The following is an 18,530-nucleotide window of genomic DNA, read 5'->3' on the forward strand; positions in this document are numbered from 1 at the left end:
CGAGTTGTCTTAAAACCTTGCCATTTCCAAATGATACACCTGTTTAACCTCTAAGACCACATGAATGCAGGGTTCAAAAACCAAAGACGACGCAGCCACTAAACACAAAAGAAAGAACACTCGAAATGACATTCAGCTGCAAAAGTTTCATTAAACAGAAAAGAACTAGTGTTTCTTATTAGAAACATAATGTCACATTAACTACTAGAAGACGAATATTGGAGAAAATACAAATACAACTATGAACCAAAGATGACTCAAAATGACATTCACCTGCAAACGCTTTTCATTAAACAGAACGGAAATCCTAGTTTTTCTTAGTATTTACAAATATAACATAATGTCACATTAACTACTAGAAGAAAATACATTGGAGAAAAACAATTACAACTCGCTGTTTCTCAAACAAAATTGAAAGAAATAAATTAGCATACAACAATCAGTGAGTGACTACAACAGTGTAACAGGAGCTTGAAGTTATCGGCAGAGAAAACAACAGTTCTTCACATTGCATAAATTTTTAATCACCAACAGGTTTACAAACAAGATTAAACTGCCTCTTTTCTTTTTGCATCTATTGTACATTGCGTAAACGATATCTGTATCTTACAAACCAAAATTTTGTAGCGGTGCAACAAATACCACAGTAATCTCCTCGTTTTCCCTTATACCAAGTTGTTGAAAACTTCAATCAATCAAAACCCCAAAAATATGTTAACAGTATCACCATTTCCAACCAATACATCCCGCTCTCCAAATGCATAGGTTTAAGATATGGTAACCTCAGGCTATATCTCTCAGTGGTAATATGATTCTTGTGGATTAGTACTTGCAAATGAGTTATCAAAATGCTCTCCCGCCCACTCTCTTCTTTTCTCCTTTTGCTCCCCTTCAAACCCAAGCTGTGCAAAGATGCCCTATCCTATCAATGGAGGCATCATGTGTAGCAAGAATAGATTCCATATTAAACACTAGCAGGAAAAGGAAACAGGTTAATGTTCATACTTGACAGCAACATAGATCAACACAATGCATACCTTTAAAGAGCCCAATTTGGGGGAATCATAAAAGGAGACATGCGGTAGGAAATCCATTAACTTCAACTTGGAAGTGCCTTCTGAAGGTTCCCTTGGGAGGACAACCACCTGGGGTGACAGAAGTGGGTGTCAAACCCAATCAGTACCAATCAAAAAGGAATGACATATGGCAGAGCAGAAACACCAGCAGACTCTATCTGTTGAGCTTCTGCCCACACTTCCGCTATTCCATCATCCCTAAAAGAACCCTTTGGCAACTTGGTCTGGAGGTTATTGCTGCTGAACAACCATTTCTGATCATCAAAATCAGACCACTCTTCCATTTTGGGTACAAGAAGTATCTGGTTCAAATACTTGGAATCAGGATGCGGCGGTTTTGCAGATGCTTTACCATTCTCATTAACTGATACAGCAGCCGATGGAGGCGTTTTTAGGCATACAACTGATTGTGGGACCCCTACTAAACCATTAATCTCGTGTTCCTTGATATCCACCATATTGTCTGCCTGCCGCCCCTTAGAGTGAGATGCAATATCAGTTTGGCATGGTTCCAATTTTGTTTGATTTTCCGTAACTGGGTTTAGAGATGAGATTGATCTAGGCAACTTGTTAGGTTGAATATCATCTGCAATAAAAAATAAAGTAGAGATAAAATATTAGCTAATAAGCAGCTCGACATACAACTGATACAATATTCTGACATGACTCCACATGATGAGTACTTATTACCAGCCTGAATAAAGTTGATATCAGAACAAAATAAGCATTTCAATATTATGGAACTATCAGTGGTTCTGAATCATTAAAGCTCCACAATGTTTCTACTGGAATTCTTTGAGCCAAACAATCCAAATTCATGTCTCTAACCACCGAATGGAAAAATAAAGGTGCAAGTATGATCATTGTAAGGCATAGAAAAGACTCACCATGCAAAAATCCATTTATCTCAAAACCTTTTCGCTTGCCAGGATTTTTCTCAATAGCAGAACTCTTGTTGCTGTCTTTTAAAAGTTGCCATGGTTTAATAATGCAAGTACGTACATTCTCCTCACCACTTTCTTTAGATTTAGCCAGCTCCTTATTCAGTTCCCTTATCTCCTTCGTTTTCTCCTCCACCTTTTTCTTCTCTTTATTTCTGTCTTTTTTTTTTGACTTGCTTTTATCCCCTCCGTCTCTACCCAGGTGTTTCTCCCCTCTACTATCACTTTCCTTGTGCTTACCCCTTTTTTTACCCTCCTGCTTCTCAACATTATTCTTGTCCATTGGTCTACTGATTCCTTCAACTCTTCGTTGATCCATCCAAGCATAGTTCTGGACAGTTGTATTTTCTGCACCTGTTGCCTCAACTTTATTTCTTTGTCCATTGGCCTTTTCATTGTCTTCCTTCTTGTAATTGATTTTATCTTTTCCTCCACCCCAACCTGCAAGGTTGCTCTCCACCATTCCTGGTAAACGATATCTTTGTTGATCTGCAACATTAATTGTTTGGACCATTTGGCTACCCGTTGCTTTATCCTCATCTCTAATTCTTCTATCCAACTCTTGCACAAGTTTAAAATCTTTGGTCCCAACACACTGCATGCTGTTTGGACCAAGCTTCTCACCATTGTAGCACTCTGTCTTCCCTTCAATTCTTTTCACATCCAAGTTCCGGTTTTTTCCATCATCTTTATCCCTGTCTGTCTTGTCTCTGTGCTTCTCCTTACGGTCTTTCTTTTCTTTCCATTTTTCTTTACTTCTCTCTTTCTCCTTTTTTTCTTTACCCTCCTTTTTTTCTTTCTCTGTCCTTTTTTTTTTATGCTTTTTCTCCTTCAGCTTCTCCTGGACATAGGGGGGAAAAAATCTCTGAGAAAAAACAAATAAGATAATGAACTCAGAATTGGCTATCAACTCTAATAATTATGTCAGTGCTTTAAATGGATTGGATTTTTTTCAGACTTAACTCTTGTCCATATTTCATGAGTAAAAAGAATGAAGCAACCAACCATAAGAAGTAACAATATGAATGAAAGGAATACTACAGAAACACACATAAGAAATTAGTAAAAGTATAAAAGCAACATGAGTAAAAATCATGACACTGATAATATAGAAGTCATAGTCAAACCAACACATGGGATTTATCTTAATGGAGGCTCTGATTTTTCAAATGGCATACACATCACAAGAAAATTCATGTGACTAACACTGATTTATGTCATAAAAATTTTGATAATCTAACACAAAAAAATATCCACAGCTTGAGGGTGTTTGACAAATGCAGTCGATGCATATGAAATGAATGAATTATTAGGTTATGTTTGGTTCGTGGAATGCTATTCCAAGGAATAGGTTAGTTACAATCGGTAAGTTATAGTTAGTCATACAGAAAATTATGTTGATAACACAAAGCAAATAACAATGTGAAACTTTTTACGAATCCATAATAGGGAATCGACAAAGAAGAACTATTCCCAAATTTCACCATGGAAATGTTTATTCCTTTCTAATTGCACATTGAATGAAGTAAAAAGGAATATGCAGGGAATAGCTATTACCTCTATTCCTAAATTTCTCATTATATTCTCATTCCCAGGACTAGCTATCCATGAACCAAACTTAACCTTGAGAGGGTGGAGAAATGGAATCAACTGTGTATAAGATAAAAATATTCATATAATTTGCATTTGTTCCCAGGCGGAATTAAGGAAAAAGATAACAGCAGAAGATTGCCGTTAGAGGTTATTTATGTCTTTTAGTATTATTATTAAGCGTGTAAGTATGTTAATTAGTGAGTAAGGGTATTATTATCATTAGAATGTATTTAATTTGTATTATAAATAGAGGGAGAGACCTATCTTCAAGTTAGGTTATTCATTTTAATCAAAATCTCAACATGGTATCATAACCTAAACCCTTTTATACTCGGCCGTCGCCGGAAAACACATTCTTGTCGTTGCCCTTCTCAAATCCACCTCCACCCTCCGTTATCTCACAAAACCAACCATATAGCCAAAAACAGAACCCTCTGAAGCCTACCCCCATAAAATCCCATTGCCAAAAAAGGCCCCACACGCCTCCATGCGCCGGCCAATTTCCGGCAGTGCCAACCCCACGTGCTGGTGCATAAGGGAGTTTTCAGCCACCTTTTCTTTTCTTTTTCTTCTGCCATGTTTTGATTCCTTCTCTAGACAATATTATCAAGCTGTTGGGAATGTTTTTTATTCAATCATTCAACCTTTTTCAACCATGCACTCATGGTAATCCGTTAAGTTCCATTCAATGTTTGTAAAAGCATCTTTGTGAGTTTCTTGGAGCAGTGGCAGTGTTCATAAGTCAAGTTGTGAGGCTGTGGCAGTGCTATATCAGTAGATGAGTCATGTACCTTGTGGTTGTGTCGGTGCTTTGCATAGTTTGTGATTGTCCCAATTAGTTTTGATTGTTGTTCTAGTTTGACATTGGTGTGGCTGCAAGTTTGTGAGTGTTGGGATGTGGAGTCTATGAATCCAAAAAATATGTTTTCTACATCGCCGCCATAGATAACAACTCAAAAGTTGGATGGAAAGAATCATGTTCAATGGTCCAAAGCTGTTCGAGTTTATTTAGCAGGATTAGGAAAATCTGACTACTTGATTCAATCTGATCCTTCTTATGAGAAGAGAAAAGTGTGGATTCAAGAAGATGCCTTGATTGTTTCCCTCTTGGGGAAATTTGATGGAGCAACTGATTGCACAGATGTGTATGCATTTGAATTCATGCACGAAATTTTGGGATTATGCCAAGCTTCTATACTCTAGTAACATTACACTCATGTATGATTTATCCCAGGAGTACTTTCAGTTACAACAAGGGGTTTGGAGCATTGCATATTAATTTGGAGAGATGAAGTGTATTCATGAGGAGCTTAAGGTCGTGCAACATATAACTGCCAACGTTCATGACATGCAGAAGCAAAGGGAGCAGATGACAGCCCTTCAGGTTCTAGCGGACTTGAGACCTGAGTTTGAGGTAGTCCAGTCCCAAATACTTAGTAGTGTTGCTGCCATCATTTTCCAATGTTTATTCTCGTGTCCTTCGTGCTTCCTTTAGCATGCATTCTCCTGCTCTTGCATTTGGCTCTAAGAGGACAACCTTTACCACACCAGGTGATTCTAGTTCTCTACCAAACAACCGCAAAAGTTATTGAGGTGGTTCGAGTGGTCGTGGTGGTAGAGATGGACAAGGTAGAAGCACTCCTCACAACTGCACTCATTGACGGAATAATCATACTATTCAATAGTGTTGGGATCTCCACAGTAGACCTTCATGTGTTGCCAATGCAGCCACCACCAACTTCACACCTTCGGGGGCAGCCAATGCAGCCATCACTGACTTTACACCTATGGGGCCGAGTGGGGGCCAACATATTGTATCCATGTCTAAGGAAGAGTATTCCAAGATCCAACAATATCAAACGTCGCAACAAGCTTCTCTTCCCATTGCATTTTAAAACTATCTCCTAGAGCTTGGTTTGGTCATTTCAGTGTTGTAGTACTTGAGTTTGGTCTTCACGGTGGGTAGTGGATTATTTTGTCATCGTACTTCATCAGGTAGGATCCTTCTTGTATATGTGGATGATATTGTTATTAAAGGTGATGATGATAAAGGTATTTAGAATCTCAAAATTTTTATAAGGACTAAGTTTCAAACCAAAGATTAGGGACCGTTGAAATGCTTCTTGGGTACAGAAGTATCTAGATCTCATATGGGAATTGTTTTGTCAAAGAGGAAGTATGTTCTTGATCTGTTGGATGAAACTGGATTGTTGGGATCTAAATCAGTTGATACTCCCATGGATCCTAACAGCAAGTTAGTGTTGAATGAGTGATTGCTACCTAATCCAGGATAATATTGGAGACTTGTTGGAAAGTTGAATTATCTCACAGTCACTCAACCATATATATCTTTTGCAACAAGTATTGTGAGTCAACTTCTAGATTCTCCGAGGCCAAGTCATTGGGATTCAGTAATTCGCATCTTGAGATATCTCAAAGGTGCACCTGGGAGAGGTCTTTTATATCGTGATTAGGGTCACACTTATACCCATGGATATACAACTGTAGATTGGGCTGGGTTGCCTTCCGATTGAAGATCCACGACAGGATATTGTATCTTGGTTAGTGGTAAATTGGTTTCTTGGAAGAGGAAGAAACAAACTCTAGCGGTGAAGTTGATGTGTGATAATCAAGTTGCTCTTCATATTGCCTCCAACCCAGTGTTTCATGGGTGGACAAAGCACATTGATGTTGATTGCCACTCTGTTTGGGAGAAACTTGTGCAGATCATTACTACCACTTAAGTGAAGTCTGATTTGCAGCTTGCTGATTTGCTTACCAAAAGCTTTGGGGGGTGCTCATGTTAAATTTATTTGTAACAAGCTAGGAGCATATGACATTTATGCTCCATCTTGAGGGGAGTGTTAGACGTTATTTATGTGTTTAAGTATTATTATTAATAAGTGTGTTAGTATATTAATTAGTGAGAACTAGTAAGGCTATTATTGTCACTAGAATGTATATAATTTGTATTATAAATAGAGGGAGAGACCTATCTTCAAGTTAGGTCATTCATTTTAATCAAAATCTCAACAATTGCAAACTTCAACTTGTTCGGGTTGTCTATCCTTTCCCCTCACCCATTTTAAAGTGGGTAATAGTCATAAGCTTTGGTTTTTAGGAGGATGCTCGGGTGGGGTGAGGGTTTGTTGGCGATGATGGTGCCCCATTTGTTTAAGTTTTCTACTCTTTACGATGCATCTACCAGCTCTTTCTTCTCTTCTGACGGTGGTTCTCTTTCTCAGGATTTCCATTTCCTAGAAATCTCAATGAGAAAGAGAGGTTCACAAGTTTACCACCATACTAAATACTTTTGATCATCTTATTCCTTTCAATAGGGGGTTGAGAGGGTTTGGGTGCGTGATTCTTTAGGTCTCTTTTCTACTAAACTTTCTTCCTTCACCCCCTTAAAACTCCTTCCACCAATTTCATCTTCCCTTGGAGCCAAAGATTCAGACTTTCATCAGGGCAGTGACTCTTAACAGAAAAAGAAGCATGATCTTTTTCTGATTCATTACAGATTAGAAGCCCTACAAGGTTCTCAGTCCTGATATGTGCTCGATGTACGGCAAGTCTAGTGAAACAAATGCATACCTCTTCCTAAGGATGGCAACCAATCTTCAGCGTGTTCCTTTTCTTGTTTTGGGGAAACTTGGGTGCTGCCTTAGACAAGGGGATGATTTTTTGCTGGTCAGCAAGAGCAGGGAAGAGTCTTATGGTGTAGTGTGGTTTTGCTATTCTGTTGACCCTGTGAACTGGGAAGAATGCAAGAACATTCAAGGATTGCACAACCATTCTTAAGTCTTTTATGGGTTAGAGTGGTGTTCTTGGCCTCTTTTCTGTCCCATTCTTTCGAAGGGTTTCAGGTGGTTTATCACTGCCTGTTCTTCAAAGGCATTGGAGGCAGCTTTATTGTAATTTTCATGTTTTCCTTCCTTTTGCTCTGTTGAGGAATCAAGTTCTCCTCTCATTGTACTTTGCTTGTTCTTTGTTAGTATATTTTTATGATCCCCAAAAAATAGAAAAAGAATAAGGTAAACAAGAAGAAAAAAAATAAAAGCTGCCTTTCCTCTCTTAAGTTTTATACATGAATCTCTTCTAATTATTTTTTGCCATTCTTTTCAAGAACCATATCGCAGAGCAATGACTTACTGCATTGGATCAAAGTCCAGGTAATGCAACAGTTCAGAGTGATAGTTGCAGCTGAGGTGCAACAATGATTGAGAAAAGACAAAAAGGGATGCTTGTTGATAATTAAATTGAAAAAAAAAAAAAAAAAAAATGCTTTCTATTGAAAAAATGGCACTTGAATGAGCAGAATGACTAGCCAGCATCAACTAGATGGGATAAGGCTTTAGTGAGTTACTTATCTTTTTCTAAATACTGCCCCATCCATCAGAAGCATCAACTAACACTTGCTAAGAAAATTCATTCTGGTAAAAAAGAGAAACACTACTAGGGCACTATTCTGGTTGCTATCTTAAGAGCTGCCTGAAATCAAACTCCCATCTTCATCATCCATGAGCAAGTTCCTAGGCGCTCAAAGTTCCTAGAACAGAAGCTTTTCTTTCTTTAACACAGTGGCACAGGGAAAGAAACAAAACTTACAAAACATCAATATTTCTAAAAGGAAGGAAACAAGATATCAATTTTTATGAGGGTCGTGTCCTACTTCATTCTCATATACCCAACGGGGAACAATATATTTGTGATTTGATATTTCAAGTAAGAATGCGTATGGTTGTTGAGCAGTTGAGATGGCCACCCTCTCATGGAGACAATTTATAAAGCTTCAGCTCTGGACAGCCACAAATTGAGTAGCATTTCTTTAACATAGCTTTATAAATTTGGACCTCGGTACCAGATGAAATCCAATCAAATGAGCAATCTTGTTTCAAAAGCAATCAGGGAGCTCACGTATCATTAGCACACGATAGACAATAAGTAGCAACTTGAAATATAAAAAGAAAGACTTAAACAACAGGATATCAGAAAATTGGACTTCAATAAAAACACACTGCTAATAGATAATCAATTGAAAGCACTAAAGAAAATGAGATCAATTACCAAAGAAGAGGAAGAGAGAGAGAGAGAGAGAGAGGGGGGGATGAGACCAGAACAATTTCGAATGACATCCTAATGGGGAACCAAAGAATTGAACACTAGAGACTTTTTTTTTTTACCATTTTTTAGGGAGAATAAAAAATACAAATGGCAGAACAAGGAACACTCCAGGGAAAAAAATTGAAGAGCTGCAAGAAAACAATTCTCCAATCTATTTCAAAGTTGGTCAAAGAAACTTTATAAGAAACTCCTGATGCTAAAAGCCCAAAGCAAAGTGAGGAAATAACCCATTCACATAGAAGATGCACTGAAGGTCTTAAATTTCATTTTCAACTAAAATTTATAGGCTACATAAATACAGAAATTTCAATATCGTTGGAATTTTTTATTTTGATTTTAAAAATTGATGGAAATTACTAGTAAAGCATGGAATTCTTTTATCAAACTTTAGAAATTATGAATAGACATAATAATGCAAGATTTATAACTGATATAGCAATCTTATTAAACATATTCATTCAAAATAAATGAAATTCATAAATTAGTTAAATAGCATTTATTAAAAAAATACCAAAAATTTAAATATAATTGACAAAATAAAGTGTTGCAGCTAGTATATAATTTTGATTTTTCATAAAAGTTTCGAATGTATGAACTATTATTCATATCTTCTTGCAAGAATATTTGGTTTCAAAAAAAAAAAAACAAAGAAGAAAGATTAATCAAGAGACAAATTTCTATTTGGGATTTGAATCTCAAATTTTAATTTCAAGGAGATTTTATTTTATATTTCACCCAATTTCAATGAAAATGTAAGACCATGGGCCATGCAGTAGTGTAACCTGATATAGCATGTAACCTACCAATCCAATATAATGTAACCAATCCCAAAAAATCTTGTTTCTTTAAAACTTCGTAAGTCCAATATCTCATGGAATATTCCAGGAACCATCAATTTAAAAAATCATCCTTTTAGACACAAGGAGCTGCTAGAAAATGCAAAAAATTATTAGTGGCCTACCCAGAGATCAGCACAAATATAATGACTCCAGCTAATGCTACAAATGTGGTCAGAATAATGTAAAATAACATGCATCAGTTTCCAACTTCCATCATTATGTCCCAGAAAATATACATTAAAAGTATTCATTTAAGTTGAAAAAGAACAGTCTATGATCATTACTATTGAAAACATAAATGCCACATTCTTAAAAAATAATATCTAGCACCAAAATTTTGATTCAAACACTTCCAGAGAGCACGGTTGTCATGGCTTGTTAACACTAGAGTTAGAAATCACAAATCAAGTCACAAATGTTTCAACGAGTTATGATGAATAGATTGGAAAAGCAAAGAGCAATAATTATTCATTCTACCGCATCATGCAATCAGAATTAAAATCAAATCAATTCAATAGAATGTTGAAAATTGACAACATTAATTTGCTAATTGTAGATGTTATGGTTATTATATTATTAACATAGGCTTCCAGTGCTCCTTTATTTTGTATTTCTTTCCGTCTCTCATAATAAATATTCTTTTGCAGTCCAAAAAATATTATTAGAATAAAGGCATTATGGTGTGTATATATAAACAAAGAAAATCAGCCCTTAATTCTTGATTCTTCTTTGTTTTTCTCTTGCTTTTTAAACCAAAAGCAAGGTTTCATTCCATGAGTTTTTTCTTCTTTGCTTGTTAAGATTGCTTGTTAAGATGATAAGCCAACAGAAAGAATGGTTACTGACCAAAAAATCATTAGACAGCATTGTAAAGACCATATGAAGTACGAACATGCTGGTTATTCACCAATCCTTAAGCTTCAATAAGGGGTGTCTGGACCAGACAATGATGGCTATGTAATTCATGTTTGGAGTTAGTAGCCATCTTCATGATGAAATTTGGACCTATCAAGTCGTATCAAGGCGCTGTTACATCCCAATGCAGGGTGTAGTGGTCTTTGGTGAATCTCAATGCACTATTGATAAATTTCATGGTATCTGGTTAATCTGATGCTTGAGAATATTTTTATTGGCTTGTCTAATACATCTTGCTCAAAGGTGAGGTATACTAAAACCACTAATTAAGAGTCCCTATCCTTGTGGATCACAGGCCAAAAGCTGAATGGTATAAACTTTCAACGATGAATGAAGCTTGCTCGGTTATATATCAAACTAGGATACTCCTAGTACGGAGAGATGAACAAGGTCACTAATTTGACAGCCCTCCTAAATCTGCTTGTAACCCGAAGGAGTGGATTCAGAAAGGTTCTCAGCTTTCTCCCTTGTGTCTCATAGTTGATGTAGAGCAACAGAGTGCATCTGTTACACATTGAATATAATGGAGTTATGGGAAGGATGATTTTTCACCTATCTATGATATATCCCAAGAAATTTATCAGGTTCCAAAAGGTAGTCCTATGAAGGACCAACATGTTACTTGAGAGGTGTGTTGTTGCGTCTGAATCACAAACATTTCATGAATCCATGTATGTAAGAACAAAAAAATATAAAAAATTTGGTCTCCAACAAATGTCTAACATGGACACATCAACAAGGCTGCAATACAGATGAGGCAACTTCACAAATTGTTCAGATGATCAAGGGCTTTTTTGTAAGAAATAAAAATTAAGCTAAAAAAACAATCAAACAGAAAAAATAATAGACCTGAACATGGGACATGATCCACCATGGACACAATTAGCATAATAGAATCCAGAAAAAAAAAACATGGACACATCACGTGCAAGCTTCTTGCAGAAGCCATCTTGGAGAATGAAAAAGAGCTCTGTTGTGTCTTGCCACTATGTAATATTTTCTTTTTATAGCCATTGGAACGTTAGAGGCTTTTTTTTTTTTTGGTAATAAATGAAACTATATTAGATAGGGAAAAAAGAAGGTACAACATGTGGGGACAAGGAGTCCACCGGGGAAAAAAAAATCAAAGATCACACCAAGAAACTAGATAAAATTAACCCAGAAAACCCCTTTTCAGACCCTATTCATCATAATTTACTGAACTCTTCAAACTTGCTAATTCTCTTTTACGCTTCAATTTACGACTTTTGCCACCATCCAAGTAAACCTCATTTCCTCCAATATGACTCAATTTTAAATCCAGCTTATCCATAAGATCTTTGGCTTCTAAATCCCCTACTTCAACGCAATAATCAGAAGCGTACCCATATTCATTTCGAATTTCATCCAACAATAAGACCCCACCAGAGTCAAATTCACTGAAATCATCATTTTCTGAATCTGAAATATCCCCTCCTTTCTTAACCTCCTTTTCTTTCTGTTCCCTATTGTTGCACCCAACCTCTTTCTTTGTTAAAGAGTCTTCCACTAAGCTAAATTCTCCTTTAGAGTCTCTCCTTAAAAGCTTTCTCCCTGTCGCACCAGAATTTTCTCTCTTATCATCAAACACCTTCCCCATCTCAGCACCCATATGAACTAACTTCCAGTGAGCATACCCCATACTACCCTCAAATCTAACAAAATCTGAGCACAAGATATCATCAATCTCCCTCATAATTGCCCCTAGATTTTTACATCTTACCTCCCCATTTTCTGAACACTCTTCCAGCTTTGTTACGTACTTACATTTTTAATCCCATAGTCTAAAGCTCTGAACTATTAGTGGTCTGGGTATGTACCAGAGTTTGGTCATCCTGACTTCAAGTTTGGAGTGATGGACTCTTAACCTCCCACTGCTTGTTTCCTGAGCTCTAAGGACTGAAATCTGGTCCTCTCACGTTGTTGAAATCTAGCTCTAACTTCTGATTCCTGGTTTCCCTGTCCATTATCCTGACCTAAGCCATTTGCCTTCTCAATAGAACCCAAGGAATGAGGACCTGCCCTAGACTCCTCATTAGAGCCCAATTTGGATAAACCTAAGTCTCGGATAAATGGCCCAGTTTATATAAAAAGAAATAACCTTCTTATCAATAAGTTGGGTCATATTTCTTTGCTTCCTCCCTCCTGAGTGCAGCCCTAGCAGCCTCTGAAACAAGTGACTCCTCTGTTGACTGGTTGGCGAAGATTGCATCCTTCGGAGGTTGCTGACTGTTTGACGACTGGTTGGCTATGGTTGGTTCCGGTATATTGACAACTGCTGCTGACTTTGAAAGCCCAACCTTGTTCATCTGAACTACACCGCCAGACCTACAGCACCTATCCTCCTTAATGGCTGCCATAACTCGATCACCAGAGAGGGCTTGACTATTGCGACTCTTGCCTCCCTGTATGCTACCTTCCAGCACAACCTGCCTCCACAATCTGAAACATGGATGACCATCTGCAGCCATAACTCCTGAGTTTTTTTGTAACTCCTTCACCAAGTCGCAGAAAACATTCGCAAATGAACCTCTCAAGGAAAACAAAGTATATGATTTTATATAGAAAAAGCGCTTGAATACGATAGTGCTATGTGAAACAAAGGTGAAGGCTCCTAATTGCCCCATAATTAGTCTTTCCATCAGCAGAAGCTGGGTTTTTCTGCACAATTACAGAAATAAAGCCCCTTGGAAGGTTTAGGGTGGGCTATGATCGAAAGGCTATTAATATTACAGCAGTTCATGAAGTCCACTTCTGGGAAGATGTGTGGGTGGGGGAGATTTCATTGGAACTGAAGGTTCCTCGTCTTTTTAAGCTCTCTTTCTCTTCATGATGCTCTATCAGTTCCTTTATTTCTTCTGAGGGGGGTTATTCTCCTCAGGATTTTCACTTCTTCAAGAATCTTACTTCCTTGTTGGACCAACAACTTCCTTCTAATACTGAGGATAAGAGTGTGGGAGGGGATTCTTCAGGTATATTTACTTATAAATCTTCTCTTTTCTACCTACTGAAAACCCATACCCCCAATCCTTTTCCTTGCTACTGCTTTGTTTGTAGGGTTAAGGTTCCATGGAAGATTCGGGCTTTTGTCTGGACCGTGATTCTGGAAAGGATTAACATGCATGATCTGCTCCAGAGGAGAAGACCCTGTACAGCTCTCAGTCCTGATATGTGCTTCATGTGTTGTGAAGACAGCGAGTCCAATGCCCATCGCTTTGTGCATTGCAAGGTAGCATCACAGCTTTGGAATGGCCTTTTCTCTATGGCTGGGGAAGAGTGGGTGGCTCCATGAAAGGTGAGCTACTTGCTTCAGGTTAACTGCAGGGGCTTTGGAAAGAACAGTAATGGCAGAGCCCTATGGCGTGCAGCTATATTTTCTATCCTCTGGACCTTGTGGACAGAACGAAACACAGGAATTTTCAGAAGTTGATCAACCTCTTCACGTCTTTTGCAGGATACAATGACTTTCCTTGCCTCTTTGTGTGTGTACTTCTTGGGTTTCTTTAGCTCATTAGAGACTAGAAGGCAGCACTTTTGTATTGGTTTTTTGCTAGTATTGTATTTTTCTGTTCATATGCTGGTTCTTTCCTTCTTGTTTATAGTTTTCTATAGCTTTTTTCGCTGGTTGGAGAGGACTAATCATCCTCCATATTTTGTACTCCTTTCTCTCCAGTTTTAATAAATTTTCTTCTTCTTCTATCAATAAATAAATAAATAATGCAGTTCATTACAATGATCAAATAATGAGTTTGAGAATATGTACTAAGAATTTGGCAAACTTTTGCATATATTATATCTGTGCCTTCAACTCCATTATTGAAAAATACGGACTTTGCGGGGCCTATATGGTAAAATTTTCAAACTCTGTAAATAATTCTCAATCGGCTTCTTTTGGGAGACCTCAGTTCCGTTATGTACCCAGCAGAAGGCTCCTCTGCCCTTTATTCTTCTAGTTTAGTTGGAATGAATGCATTTAGTTTGGATGATAATGATATCATATACACTGGACCTGTTTACTCTTTGAAGTAATAGGACGGAAGAGAGTTTTATTGTCTGAAAGCTGGACAGAATCCTAGCCTAGCTGTTTCCAATCCTTTCTTAACTTGTCATCTGAATTCCTTCCATCTGGTATTTCTGACCACTGTTCTGGATTACAAGTATCTGCAATTCTTACCCCAAAAGTGGATCTAACTTCCCTTTCAAGGTCCTTAATTTCTGGGCTACTCATTTAAGATTTTTTCCAACAGTTCAGAAGGCTTGGGATTCTCATAAACCCGATGGATCACCTACAGATATATTCTGCTAGAAGCTCAAATTTCTCAAGAGAGTCCCAAAGACTTTTCATAAGAATTTCTTTCAAATATTCGTTCTAAAGTTTAAGCTAAAGATGACTTGGATAAGGCTCAGCTCAGCCTCCTTACCAATGCAAATGCTGATACCATAAATCTTGTGAAGCACAAGAGACAACGGTATATCAAAAGTTCTCCAGGACAAGGCAAACATTCTTACACAATGGTCTATATTTATTCAGCTAAAACTGGGAAACAAAAATATACTAAGTTCTCTGCAGCAATCAAAGTAAGAAGTACCAAATCCCAGATGATCTGTCTCTTCTAAAGCAGGACAGCTCTAAATTGGTTTCTTTTGAGGATATTGAAGAGGAATTGCTCTCTTATTTAAATCTCTTCAGATCTTGCGGCAATGATGTTCTTCCTTGCAACACTTCTTTTATAAAGAAAATACTGAATTTCAAATGGTCTGAAGAACAAATTACCTGCTTAGGTAAGTCTGTCTCAAAAGATGACTTTAAAAAGTTGGTATTGACAAGGTTCCTGGCTCTTATGGTTTCAATGCTAGGTTCTTCAAGTTTTGTTGGGTATCATTGAGAACAATCTTTGTCAAGGCTGTTCTTTTCTTCTTCCAAAGTTCAAAGCTTCTAAAGAAGTGAATTCAGCTTCTCCTTCTGATTTCAGACTAATTGCTTGTAGCAATTTCATATACAAGATTATTTCTAAGATTCTTGCACACAAACTTCAGTCTTGTCTGGGCTCCTTCATTAGCTTGAACCACTGCTTTTGTTAAAGGTAGATCTATTCAAGATATATTCAGAGCTTTTGCATAATTATCATCATCTTAAGATAGGTCCTCCAAGGCTGGCTGTTCAAGTGGAGTAGAAGAAAGCATTTGATTCAATCAATTGGAGCTTCTTGATTAACATCTTTGAATCTTAAACTAGGTCCTCCAAGACTGCCTGTTAAAGTGGAGTAGAAGAAAGCATTTGATTCGATCAATTGGAGCTTCTTGATTAACATCTTTGAATCTATTCATACTCCCTCAATTTTTACTTGGCTCGGCGTGCATTTTTTCCCCTCCATTTCCCTTTCCATTAACCATTTGTTGGAAGGGTTTTCCAAAGCAAGAGAGGCATTAGACAAGGTGACCCTCTTTCCCCTGTATTTTTGTCATAGTTAAGGAAATACTCAATAAGCTGCTAGAGAATGTCACTGCAAAATTTCACTCTCACTGCAAAAAGCTTGGTACCCAGTTAATCCTTGACTTCTGCTTCAAAATAGACTCTTCATTCTTCAACAAGAAGTAATAATCAGCTTGAACTTTTTTAGCTTTAATCATAATGTCAGGATCAGAAGAAGAAAGGAGAAGAGATTGCCAGTGATCTAGATCAAGGAGGAGATCGCCAGTGATCTAGATCTTTCTTACATAGCTGAATTTTGGAGGACCAGTATGCAAAGCAAGATTTACGAATCTCTAAATGGATCTTCAAGCCCTTGAGCTTTTGACAGAGCCAAAATGATAGGGGATCCAGCTGGAGAGCAAGAGGACCAAGCTCTCTTGGTAGTTCTATGAAAGTCAGGATGATCTGTCTAACAACTCAAAAAATTGGAAGGAAATTTTTTTCCTTAAGAGAGATCTTTGAGTAACAACCCCTGGAAAATGATCAGAAATCCCTGAATAGAGGAATTCTGAAAGCATATCAGGAAAAGCACCAGAGAAATCAGGAGAGGCCAAGACTCTATCCAGCTTTCTAGCAACGAGACCTGATTTTCTCTCGCTGGAGCAAGAAAAATAGGGGCCAGAAAAGGAGTATCCAGCAGACCAGTAGAATTCAGACAGCATCTAAAGTAATACATAGCTGAAACACAGGCAGGAGAGAGAATATTCAAACTCTAATTAAACAAACTGATGATGTTGACGTCACATAAGACAGTTCAAAGGGAGTTCCCAATCTAAAGTTAATGCACCAGATACATCCAAAGCATGGACCTCTCATTTGCTCAATTGGAGCCAAAGTAATCCAGATGGGAGAATAACCTGCTGAAATACACACTTTCATACTTAAAGCTTGAGAGAGATGATTTGAGGACCACGATGTTGAAGAGCTTAGGATCATAACCAACCCTAATCCTGCCTTTAGAAGCATCACTAGTATAATTGGGAAGAAAGGCCCATCTATTATTAAGAATAGAAGAGATTCTTAAAAATTTGACTGGTTTGACCTTAGTTTCAATCAGAACAATCATACTAAGGTTTTTCTTCTCTGATCAAACTAACTACTTTCTGTTTAAGAGGCTCATTCAGCCCTCTTATGTTCCAATGACCAATCCTACTTGATTTTTTTTTTTCGTAAGTTTATTAATTTTTTTCTTTATTTTTGAAAATATACATAACTTATTTAGATGTTTGAACAATAAAATTCCTAAAAGGCTCATGCCTTGCTTCATAAGGGTTAAAATGCATCACTCGCGCCTTTACCTTTCAAAACATTGACCAAATTATCTAGACCCAAGCCCCTGTCATCATTAGACCCACAAACAGCCTCCCCACAAGATGGTCCCTCCACTCATCACACCTGCTCAAAATCACCACGAGCTTAGCTGCAACCCCTACCAGAACCTTAAACCAAGATGAAAAAATAAAGGGGAATCAAGGCAAAAACAAGCCTAGATTAAAGTAATACAACTCTCAAAGAGAAAAAGAAACCTTCCACCAAGGCATTTATATTCAAAGCATATTTCGATATACTTATTTGTTGAAGAACACTGCCGTTAAGAAGTTAGATTGTGTGTGAAATTATTGTTTTAAAATTGATTAAAGCTTCTGCACATAAAATTTTAAATACCCAATGCACCCCCCCTCTTGGGATCACACCTCAACTTTCAATTGGTATCAGAGCCTAGTTGCAACAAATCCTAACAAGAAGTTGCATAAAGATCTAAATGGCAAACCTAGGTGCATCCCCATTTGGTTAAGGTCAATCCTCCACATGGCCCCCAATATTTTGCGGTATTAACTACACCTTTTGGAAACAAAGGATGAGAATTTTTATACAAACCATGGATTGGAGGGCTTGGAGAGTTATTATAAAGTCAATTACATGCCTAAAAAATTCACTGATAATAAAGAAGTTCCTTAGGAAGAAAGTGAATGAACAAAACAGATATGAAATTAATGCAAATCAACTCCAGTGCAATGAATGTCCTATATTGCGCGCTAGACGCAAATGAATTTAATAGGATAATGGGTTGTAAAAATGCTAAAGAAATTTGGGAGAAGTTAGAAATAAATTATGAAGGAATTGTCGATGTTAGGGATAATCCTATAGACATGCTCACTAGTGAGTATAAAGCTTTTAGAATGAACCCTGATGAATCCATATCTAGTATGCACACTAGGTTCACTCATATTATAAATTCCCCGAATGCTCTTGGAAAGAATTACCCTACCTATGAGATGATTAGGAAAGTTCTTAGAGGACTCCCATCTATTTGGAAACCTAAGGCTACAGCCATAGTTGAAGGTAGGAATTTAAAGGCAATGATCCTAGACGAGCTTATCGGGTCACTTCTCACATATGAGATGGCTATTAACAAACTAGCAAGTGAAAACCCTAAAGCCAAGAAATCCATCACCCTTAAAGCTTCTAAGGAAAGCTCAAGTGATGAAGATGAAGAAGAGATGGATGTAAATGACATAGCCTTTATAACCAAAAGACTCAAAAAATTCCT

General features: G+C 37.4%; 1 protein-coding gene across 9 annotated transcripts in view; it reads right to left on the reverse strand.

Annotated features, from left to right (window-relative positions):
- Positions 1–253: 253 nt before the first annotated feature.
- The window catches only part of LOC131155811 (uncharacterized), a 33,616-nt gene continuing 15,339 nt past the window's right edge, over positions 254–18,530 (reverse strand). For 3 of the 9 annotated variants that reach the window (XR_009136908.1, XR_009136909.1, XR_009136907.1), the window contains 3 exons: positions 1,964–2,858; positions 1,038–1,662; positions 254–922 (listed from right to left, as the gene is read on the reverse strand). Coding sequence is in view for 2 of the 9 variants with exons in the window: in XM_058109241.1 (XP_057965224.1) it covers positions 1,187–1,662; positions 1,964–2,858 (1,371 nt within the window). In the remaining 7 variants the exon portion in view is untranslated. Of the gene's footprint in view, positions 1,663–1,963; positions 2,883–18,530 lie in introns of all 9 variants that reach the window. The other 6 variants (XR_009136904.1, XR_009136903.1, XR_009136905.1 and 3 more) reach the window with 3 other exon arrangements.

Source organism: Malania oleifera, chromosome 5, assembly GCF_029873635.1.
Source record: "Malania oleifera isolate guangnan ecotype guangnan chromosome 5, ASM2987363v1, whole genome shotgun sequence".
Lineage (NCBI taxonomy): Eukaryota > Viridiplantae > Streptophyta > Magnoliopsida > Santalales > Ximeniaceae > Malania > Malania oleifera.